We start from the raw sequence: 11589 nt of genomic DNA on the forward strand, positions 1-11589 counted from the left end.
AGTTGCCTAGACACCATCTCTGTAGTTACAAATAGCTCTAACTGTTTTCTCGGGATCAAAGCCTGCACAAATCGAACAACATAAACAAGTGGTGACACCCGACTTGTGAGTAACTGATCCCTTGCATTCCCATCTGTGTCTGCATGAGGGTCACTCTCATGGCAGACATCTCTCGCCTTTTAGAGTTGTTCCCTGTGACCTGCACATTATCAATCCCTTGTTCCACTCTTCATCAAAGCCTGCTTGCTTGCTCTCATCATCTCAGTTGCAAATGTATGTCCTGCTAAGCCGTGTTCAGGTTGTGAGGTAGATAATGGCATCAGGTGTGTTTGTGTGTGTATGGAAGTGTCTGTGGAGCAGTCTCCACCTGCTCTCTCTCTTCAGTGCCCACTGGGGGCTGGATTCCCAGAATGCCTTTCAGGCAGCTGTTGACAGCCAGCACTGTGCCCTGGCCCCCCAAATGGCTCTGGGGATCAGCTGCATAAGAGGCTGTTTGCGTGTGTGTGTGTGTGTATTTGAGGGGGCGAACACAATGTGTGTTCTGCTGAGAAAGTCATAAGACACTTGTTGTAAATGTGTATGTGTGTCCTTATTTGTGTGTATGTATGAGATTATATTATATTATAAAGAGAGATAGTCAAGCCCTATATGGTTTTGATACTAGGATGTAAATTATCAAAGCAGCATTGTGAGGAAAATTAGTGTGTATACATAAAGTGTTTACAATGTTAAACATAATCAGACATAAACAGCAAAACAAACATAAACAGCAAAAGTTGTCACTTAAACTTCTTAAATTCTTATCTTTGGAAAAGCCTTCTGGTTTAAGCAAACATTTAGAATATTTAATATGTTAATGTCATATGTTAATGGTTTTAATTTGAGATTCTTTTATACAAAAAAATATAATAACTATTTTCCTGCAGCTCAATTAATGAAGAAGCTTGTCATCTAAATAATCACTAATTTTGAAATTGGCGTACTGGACAAAAGTGAAGCAAAATGTGTGAGAGTCTTTCTCCTGCTTAGCACAGTTTTAATCGTGAACCAATTATGACGTGATGCATCGTGGCACATGTATCGCAATGTCCATTGTATTGTGAGGTAGTTCGCAGTCATACGCAGCCATAGCATGCTATCTGATATACACATAGACAGACTTCCACATTCTCTGAACAAGGGTTGAGAGACCTCTCGAGTTCCCTCTCACAGTTGTACCCCTGACATTAATTGTCACCCTCCTGAAGCCAAGTCAAAGTCCTTCACTTTACAGATCCAGTTACTGACCCCTCTCACCTCCAAACATGACCTACATAAAAGATATGCACCTTCCTGTGACCCACGTCCGTACACACACACAAACAAGCACGTTTATATACTCAGCTTCTCGTTGTAAATCACAAGGTTATAACATGGCTCACATTTTAGTTGCTGGCGTCTTGCTTTACAAAATAAACAAAGTCAACTTTTAGTCAAGGGGTGTTTATACATGTGCAATTTTACACTGGTAACAGAGTCGTTATCTAGTCATGCTTTGAGCAAAATATGATCAGCATACCTGTTATAAAAGTGTTTGGAAAATGGTAATTATGTAGTCTAACTATTTAACTGTCTACTGAGCTTTGTAAGAAATGCAGAGAGAGATGAGAGTGTTTCACTGTATATTTGCGGTAACTTGAGTGAACGTCACAGCGGTGCCCCTAGCCAAACCAGATCAAACGCCAACACACACACACAGGGGTCTCTTTGTTCAGTGTGATCTCATGTCCCAGCTGGCTTATGTCATCCTAGCACTACAACATTACAGTACAACCTGCCCCAAGGCTGGCTCAGGTAGAAAACACTATAATGATCTAATAAAGCACATGCAGGTGTGTGTGCGAGCAGGTGAACGAAGCACCCCTATAGGAGAAAAACTTTCAGCAAAAAATATGATCTCATTAGTATAATGAAAAGTGAAGTGGTTCAGGTATACCCAACTACGTTATGGGGACCAAATGGCAATGGACATGTTTTGTTCTCCATGAGGAAAACCTCTTATAAGTCTTACAAAATTATGTTTTTTGAAAATGTAAAAATGCAGAAAATTGTGATGAGTATGTTCTGGAAGGCTTAACTTGTTGTTTTTCAAGTGATTTTTTATACTTGTAAAATTTTGTGATAATTAAATTCCTCCGAACAAAGATGCAAATGATGAATCTTGATTTAATTTATAAAAAAAAGTGTAGGGACGCACAGGTAACATATCTGTTATTGTCTGAATTTTATTACTATTATTATTAAGTATTCTTAAATAGTATTTAATATTGTCAAAAAACAATTAAATTAAAGTTGGTTTCCCCAAAGAACCTTTCTGTGAACCAATTTTTTCTTAGTGTGAAGAACATCATTTGAAGATCAATTTTCAACTATAGAGTTTTCGACTTTTTTTTGCGATGGAAGTTAAAGGTTCTTCATGAACCATATATGCAATAAAGAACCTCTGTTTTTAAGAGTTTACATACAGATATCTATGATTGAGATCATGCTGAGTTGAGGCAACGCGTTGAAAAAAATACTCCACCTGGCCAAATGTGAAATAGTGTGTTGAATGCACATGTATATTACTGACAGTCAATTTTTACTGTACTCATGTAAATCTGTCCATATTTCTATTAACACAGGGGTTTTATTTTCCCAGGAACTTTGCCACTGCACTGTAAACCAGTTACCACAGGCTGTGTCTGTCAGTGTGAAGTGAACACCATGTTCTGTGTACGAGGAACTCGGTCTGTGCCATGCATCACTCAAGAACATTCCCCATATTCCAGCGAAGTTCACACTACCCTCTGCCAACTGGCCAGCCAGCCTCTCCACGGGATCTCCAAACACTTCTCCACAACACCTGTGATGAGAGACGTGTCTACCAGCTCCAAACAGAGGCGTGTTTAAGAGCCTGCTACTCACTTAATCACAAACCAACTTTACAAGTCAAACCCTGCTGCTGAGAATACTATTAATGTTCACAGACATTTGGAGTCGACAGAGCTTGTGATTTTGCTGGGTAGTTTATTTGCACAATGCAAACTGCAGCTTAGGATAGTTTAAGGAGAAAAATGTCCTAAAGAAGTTTCCACAGACATGTGGCCTAGGTCCCCCCCCCCCCCCCCACACACACACACATTTTCTAGCCTGAATTTTTAAAGAGGTTTTAATGTAGTTTGAATGGCTATGCTTTGATATGCGTTCCTTGAATCCACTTGAGAGAAGCCCTCACCGCAGGGGCTACGGAGGGGGAAGAGTGCAAAGAAACAAAAGTGCACAAGCTCTCCAGATGTGTAATTACTTAATTTCCTCACATATAAAACAGTGCAATAATTAAAAGGAAGTTTGCGCTTTACGACAAGTATAGTGGCCCAAATAATTTATGAACAAATTCAGTGTATATGACTATTAGTGCAAAAAACGAAAGAATATTTCAGATCCTTTTGTTTTCGTATTCAAAAATTCTTTCGTCAATTTATTTGACTGTTGCAATTCCTGTTCCTCGGATGTTTCTGTGTGGTGACACCTGAATCTGCTGTAGTTATTCATATGGATAATTAGGCCCTGCATTAGTTGTCAATACACTGTGAAACTTAAAGGGATAGTTCACCCAGTATCTACTGGAAGAGTCACGTGTTGGAGACCAATGGTAATGTCCAATTCTGAAATGCAACACAATTACTGTAGCCATTTAATCAATAAAATACAACCCTGGACACAACAGGTTTCTGGAAGGTTAAATTCAGAAGCTTTGATTATAACAGACTTTAATTTAAGCAAAGACCACTCATTACATCAAGTCTTTCAGATGATCTCTTTTTGCACTCAAAGAACAGATTTCCATAATAAAAGCCTTGGGGTTTAAGTGGCATTGTCTCAGCACAAGACAGAGAAAGTTTTGTGTAAGCTGGCAGTGAACCCTGTCAAAATGGAGGGTTTCATTGGTAGCCCAAATAAAAAAGCGTGCCTTTCATAATAGTATATAATCTAATACTCAATGTTTTACCTCTCACAGATGTTCTAGCTGCGTGTCTGATTTCACTATTACGAAGTTGACTGCAGATGGGTGAGTAATGTTTTGACAAGCAACCACAACACTGATATTTGTAGTAGCACAGATGCAGTCTGGCAATGCTGAAATTACTTTTCCGTTATGTAGTTTTTGTTTTTTGACAAACTGCTGAAAACAGTGTAGAGAAAATGCTAAGCACAGCTTGTGGCAGTCAAAAATTCTGCAATTTTTGCACCACCAATAGGACCAACTGGACACGAGCAACTTAATTGACAAAACACACACACGTCTCACATTCCCACAGAGAAGCAAAGTTGTGTGATTCCTTCACAGTGTCCGTATCAGCCATTACGAAATACAAAGGACCTTCATCCCTGCAGATGGAAGTTTCTGTGTTTAAACATTCACAGCCTAGCCTGAAAAGAGTCACATAATTCCAGCAAATTGGACACAGTGATTAGTGCAGGGAGAGAAAAAAAAACAGAGCCCATTCATAACTTCAGCGGTCGGGAGAAACGCAATTATTCCCAGAGGGTTTGACAAAGGGTGAGAATTTATGCCGCAAAAGTAATTTTATGTTTGTTTTCTTTATTTGCAAGACATTTGCACAGATCCATCAAACTGTCCTGCCTTGTGCATAAATTCAGGAAATGTCTTTCAGCTCATTTGAAAAAAGAGAGTGAGAGAAAAACATTGGCCGCGTAGTTTATTTCTTTATTTTTTCCTGTCTTGTAGAAAGTTGACACCCATCCAAAGTGTTTTAGCTCAAGTAAAGCACACTTCTTAACGTTTTCTGTTAACCTACTTATCCCACTCGCTTTTTGTTGAGGACCTGACGGACCTCCCAACACTTTTTAACTTGTTGTTCATGCAGACGTACTGTAAATGGATGAGTAATCTGGCACATGCTGTTATCTAGCAACTAATTTTGACGTTGCGGTTATTGTTTTCTTGTGTAATTTTAAATTGAGGGCCCATCCCTTTCTGAAGGATGGGGGGGGGGGGCTGTTTTCCGAACCGTGTGTCGCATTCCCAAGAATCCTGGCGACTCTTTTGGATGGATGGGATCCTCGTGGATATAACAAAGCACAAAGGATGAATAGCAGTGTAGGGTGTGAGAGTGATGCGAGAAAGAGAGGCTGCATGTTGATAAAGGGAGTGAGTGTTTCTGAAGGATTCATGTATTTTTTTATTGTGTATTTATTTGTTTGTTTTTATCTATGCTTTTGACAATAAGAAGTACTGGAAGGCATAATCAATTGAAGGAGAAAGAGAGTATTCGCGACAAATACTTTGCATGGCCTGGTATGTTAACTAAATCTGGTGGTGAAATATACCTTGTGGAGACAGACAGGTAACCTTTCATTACGCTCATAATCCCTCTTAATAACAGAGCTGTGATGTCTGATATGCTCCATTACACAGAACGGCAAAAGACAAGCTGATGTTAAACTCTAACAGCAGCCTGAAGATATTGAATGAACCACACACACACACACACACACACACACACACACTGTAAAAAATTCCTGTAAATTTACATGAAAATTTAACAGCAAAATGCTGTTTTCATGTAATAACTGTAAGTTACCGTTTTTTGCAAAGCATTATGGGAGAACTTGGTCGCTTCAAATTGCGTGTTGACCAGCAACAGTATGACACTGTTATTTAACAGTATAATACCATATTTTCCCATGCACATGTGAGTTTAGGAAGACATTTTAGTTTATCTGCATGAGGTCATTTTGCAGCTCTGCCTAGTATTATTTTACATGTAAACTACCTATTACTTTTAAATATTACATTTTAAACATCCAGTGATGTTTTTGCGATTTTAATCGGATAAAGCGACTTTGGACTTTGACCACAGGAATGTGAGCCCATTGTACAGACTGTCATCACATCACATTCAAACGGGTAAGAAACTTTTATTCAACTTGCACATTTTCCTAAACTTTATCTGAGTAAAAAATTAGTGTGAAATGTTTTGTTTTTTTGTGTTTATTTTTTCTTACGTGGTTCAATTTTTTACGTGAGATTCAAACCGTCCATTATCTGCTGCTGTTATTTGCAACTACTCTTTGATTTGATCTGCAAGTTCACGTTCAAGTGGTACGTCTAAATATTAACATACAGTATAAAGATCCAGTGAAGTGTAATTAGATGACAGTATAGCGTGTTTTAATCATGGAAAAGTAACCGAGTAAAACGACAGCATGCTTGTGAGCTCGTTAGCATACACTCAGACTGCATTTCGTTTGTATTTGCTACCGTCATGCACAGTTTATATGAAACGGACACATGTCCCAATCTTTATCGAAGCAAAAGATAGGTGAGGTATGATCAAAATTCATAAACCTTGTGTGATTACTGTGAACGTGCATGTTCAAACCACTGCAGAAATAGCAGCATAACAGATGGACGGACGGAATGTCGATAATTTTCTGATTTTTCTTTTTTATTGAGACTATTTTTTTAGGTATCTCTTCTTTACATTATGTTTTCCTTGTTATTGTAGTTAAACTCCTGAAGGCTAACTTTGTAGAGAAGCAAGGACTCATTCTTCAAAGAACTGTGAGTTTGCCTATTGTTTGTTCTATTAAGACCTGTATAGTTGTTCACCTAAAAATGGTAGTTATCTCATCAGTTACTTAACCTTATGTTGTCTCTTTCTCTTGGAGGAAAAATTAAGATATTGTTGTGGAGAAATGATGTCTGTTTGCCCAAACAATGGAAGACGAATGGGGACCAAACCCTCAAGGTCCAAAAGGAACATAAAGGTACAGTACCATTAAAGGGATAGTTCAACCAAAAATGAAAATTAGCCCATGATTTACTCACCCTGAAGCCATCCTAGGGGTATATGACATTCTTCTTTCAGACAATTATAGTCGGAGTTATATTAAAAAATGTCCTGGCTCTTCCAAGCTTTATAATGGGGGTGAATGGGCACCATTTTTTTGAAGTTCATCGAAGTGCATCTGTCCATCATAAAAGTGTCCCAAATGGCTCCCGGTGGTTAATAAAGGCCTTCTGAAGTAAAGCGTTGCATTCTTGTAAGAAAAATTTTCATATTTAAAACTTTATCGACTAAAATAACTAGCTTCCGGCAGATGGCTATACGCAAGTCGACTTATGCCAGTTCAAACAAACAGGGCTGAGCAGCTACCGCGTTCGTCATTACTTCGTGCGTCAAGTTCAAGTGTTAATCTTTCGCCGTAAACCGATGCGTACGGCCGCATGGCGGAAACTAGTTATTTTAGCTGATAAAGTTATAAATATGGATATTTTTCTTACACCAACGCATCGCTTCACTTCAGAAGGCCTTTATTAACCCTCAAAGCAGTTTTGGGACACTTTTATGATGGATAGATGCACTTGTATGGACTTGCCATTCACTCCCATTATAAAGCTTGAAAGAGCCAGGACATTTTTTTTATATATATATATATAACTCCAGTTGTATTCGTCTGAAAGAAGAAAGTCATATACTCCTAGGATGACTTCAGGGCGAGTAAATCATGGGCTAATTTTAATTTTTGGGTGAACTATCCCTTTAATCTAAGTCACCTGTTGTTTCATGTAATATCAAAGATATGAGACCAAAGCATCAAAAACTGGACTCCAATTGCTAGATGTATGGTGAAACAAATTGAATCCCTTCAGAAAACTGGTTAAAACATGTGACCCGTATAAATTAGGCTACTTTTATCTTTCATTTACTATGACTATTGGTGTTCCCCATTATTGATCCCCATTCTCTTCTTTTCCATTGTAGGGACAAACAGACATTTCATTTCCATTAAAATATCGTCCTTTGCATCATCAGAGTTTAAATCTGCATGAGGGTGAGTAAATGAGAAAATTATAATTTTTACATAAACCATTCATATTCTGAATATGTTAGGCCTATTGCCTCTGTAGAATATAAGCAACAAGTAGCACATTAAGTTTAAAAAATTGTATTCGCAGATACAAATACTGTCAGTCATCTTAAATTGTTTTCTTTACCAATAGATGTCTGCCAAACCTGCTGACCTTGAGATAATGCTTGCCTGTGTCTCCTTGTTTGATCCTTCTTGGTAAGTATATCATATTAGACATGTCTGCATTTCGTTTCTCTAAAACAAAGTTCACACTCCAGACTGACACATAACTTTCGTTTATCAGGATAAGATCCACATTTATGTGCCTTATGCTAGAATCTACTGACTATAAATGTACTCTGTATGATCTCTGCAGTTAATTCCAAGTCTTCAGTGAATTATCCAGTAGTTTTTGGTTAGAAATTTTTAGATAATCAAAATTATACACTGCAAATCATTTTAATTGAAAATTTTCTCCTCTTATTTTTCAGATACTTTATTGGAATAAATCCGGAAAAGAGAACCAAAGCTGCACAGAGAAAAGAGGTGTGTAAAATAACTGGGAAAACTGTGCAGAAAAAGACTTTAACCATCAGTCCAAAAGTATAAAATGCTGATATATATTTTATAAACTATTTGTTTTGATATAAAATAATTGGCTAGTGTTCACTGAAGCCTGACTTAAGAGTATATTTGTATTTTATGAACAGGTAATGTATTTATGTGTATGTATGTATGTATGTATATGTAATTATGTATGCCTGTTTTAAGGCATATGGTAAAAGTCTATCTAATGTTGTATGAGAATAAATCTAAAAGTTTATCTAGTGTTGTGTTGTTCTTAAAGGTATTAGCTTTAATAAAAGCATGTTTTAAGGTCATCTTTTGTTTGAGCCATTTGTTTGCAAGCAATTTTCAGTGTGTTTTTTATTTTAGAATGCAAATTTTAAATTGTCAGATTCTAGTAGTGTTACAATGTAAAGATCACATTTAATAAGAGTACTTTAATACACTTATAGTAATACACTGTTTGTGTATATGCATCCGAACACCTGACAGTATTATACTGTGCAGCCTATATTTTCTACAGCACAGTACTGTAATATTTTTTACAGTAATAAACTGTTACTTCAGATTACAGCATTCTACAGGTAAATCTAGCTGCCTGTAGTTTACTGTAAATTAACGGGAAAAATTTTACAGTAATAAACTGTTGTTTCAGATTACAGCAGGTCCACTGTAAAATTACAGCATTCTACAGGTAAATCTAGCTGCCTGCAGTTTACTGTAAATTAACGGGGAAATTTTTTACAGTGCACACACACACCATATAGATGCAGAAAACATACAGATACATATAAAAACAAAAATACAAGAAAACTGTTTTTCTTATATTCTTATAAGTGTACAAAATACACTTTCATATAGATTTTCATCATGTAATCTTAATTCCTATAGTTAAAAAGTTAGTAGTGTTTCATGCATAGTAAGAAATGGTAGCAAATAAACTGAAACAACAATAAAACAAATACATTAAACTTTCTATATAGTAAAAAAAGTTTGATGGAAATACATGTTTTTAAGAGATTTGTTTTCTTGAGAATCTTCTTAGCGACTAGCTTCTTTTTTATTTCATTTTTTTTAATTACAAAAAAATATTGACCTCAAACAGCTCTATTGCGCATTATATAATATTGTGAGGATGGTTTTTAGCTTATGCTCTCCGTTTAATTTGATTAAATTTGATGAAATTTGATGAAATTTGAAGTTCAAAATTCCCAAGCAAGATAGTTTCCTATAATTACAGTGAGGAGTTGATTATCATGGATTAGAAAATGAGCAAATCAGAGCTGCGCTGTTTGTACAATTTTAATCTGATAATAATATTTGCATTTTTATTTGCATGTTTTTTTTTTTTTAATCATTTCCATTTATTTGAATGTGTAGTTTTCAAGCCACAAATAGTTTTTTATTACGAAAATAACGTAGACTATTATGCTATATTTTATTATAGGCTACATACCAAATATTTATAGTGTTACTTTTAGATTTGGCCCGTTTTTTTTTTTTTTTTTTTTTTTTGTGAAAAAACTTCACCATCTACTGACAAACTTAACACCAGCGCTACAACAAAACTAATTAATTACGAATAATAATCATATTGACGTTATATTATTATGATTACATACAAATAATATAGGCTACAATACATTATTTATGTATATTTATGTATATGGTTTAAAAGATAGGCTAATGTGTTATAATGTTAATGTTTCTTCTTTAGGGGGAAATCTATTAATCTTTTGATTTATCTAATAATGATAACGCATATAAACTCTTGTGTAGATTGTGCACATCATTACCACTGATCATAAGTTAACTTACCTGTACCAGGCCAGTCCGTTGTCATAGTTACGGTCGAAGAAGTGCGGCTCCGCTCCGACCGCGCGAATATCTGGATGCACGCGCAGAAACTCCAGCAGCGCGCGCGTCCCTCCTTTTTTCACGCCGATGATGATCGCCTGAGGCAGCTTCTTACTGCCCTCGCCTAACGAACTCAGTTTACCTGTATCAAAATACGAGCCCCCCGTCTCCAAATCTACATCCAAAGTGTCTGACAGCTGTACGTTTGCCCTAAAAATGTGTTTATCTGCCTCAATTTCAGGTAAATCCTCTTCACTGACACTTTCGAGCCGGTGGATTAATCTGTTGTTCCTCATCACCTGAGGTCTCGTGGAGGTCCATTTCTGAAAAAGTCTCTTTCTCCTCAGCGACCCAAAATCTTTAAGTTTCGAGGCGTAAAATTCCTCCACCGGACCCGTATCTCTTCTCTCCGTGGGTATACAGGTCCCGCATCGGTCCGTGAGGCAGTGGAGAAAGTACAGAGACGCAAGTATAGACAGCAACATGACCGCGAAGGTCTTAAAGATGCTCTTGGACGGAGGGTCCGAAAAGACGCGGCTAAATGCCATGTCGGTCCACGGGTGGCATGAGTTGAAGAGACAGCCATGCTAGACTGGCATTATTCGGTCTTGCCATCAAAAAATAAAGCAGCGTTTGGAGCTCGAGAGCATCAAAGGTGGATTAGAGTTCGCACGCGCCGCTCCCCAAAAACCTCTCGTGCATATGCAGCCTAAAGCTCGTCGCCGTTACATAAACTGTTATTAGTCTGAGAATTAGATTAGTGAGATTTTATTAATTACTATAAGCGTTAATCATGATCCCTTTAATCGTTTGTTTTAATCTAAAACTAATTGAGTCCCTTAAACGAGTCAAAAGTGTAAAAACAAAAAAAGATTTTTTTTAGGCCATCCTTTTCTTCAAATGATTTGTGAAATTCTGATAAACTTTCATAGCACTAGTAGCTCTCACACGTGTGTGCCTTGTATCTAACTTCAGAATGACGTCACCTTAAGTGACTGACATACTGCGGCCCTATCAGGTTCCCCAAACTTTTCAAGAGCGCATGTAATTTGCATTGCGGTAACCAATAGGATGCAGGAAGAGCGGGACAGACCCCGCCCACCTGTCAGTTCCGTTGAAGAGGAACGGTTACGCTCGTGTTCAAAGCAAATGTCACTTTCAACGCTTGTGGCCACTGCCAAACAAAATGTAGGTTTGTAGTTTACGCAAGGTGGTTGTAAAGAATCCAAGAGAGATGGTTTATATATTCAACATCAGCATATT

The 11589-nt window shown here is 37.2% G+C and overlaps 1 protein-coding gene across 1 annotated transcript in view; it reads right to left on the bottom strand.

The window, feature by feature from the left end:
* The window catches only part of LOC307146658 (heparan sulfate glucosamine 3-O-sulfotransferase 3A1), a 36189-nt gene extending 24927 nt beyond the window's left edge, over positions 1-11262 (bottom strand). Inside the window, exon 1 of the mRNA XM_079850866.1 lies at positions 10288-11262. Within this exon, the coding sequence (XP_079706992.1) occupies positions 10288-10874 (587 nt within the window). The 5' untranslated portion in view covers positions 10875-11262. The remainder of the gene's footprint in view (positions 1-10287) is intronic.
* Between the last annotated feature and the right edge of the window lie 327 nt (positions 11263-11589).

Source organism: Squalius cephalus, assembly GCF_949319135.1.
Source record: "Squalius cephalus genome assembly, chromosome: 19".
Classification (NCBI taxonomy): Eukaryota; Metazoa; Chordata; class Actinopteri; order Cypriniformes; family Leuciscidae; genus Squalius; species Squalius cephalus.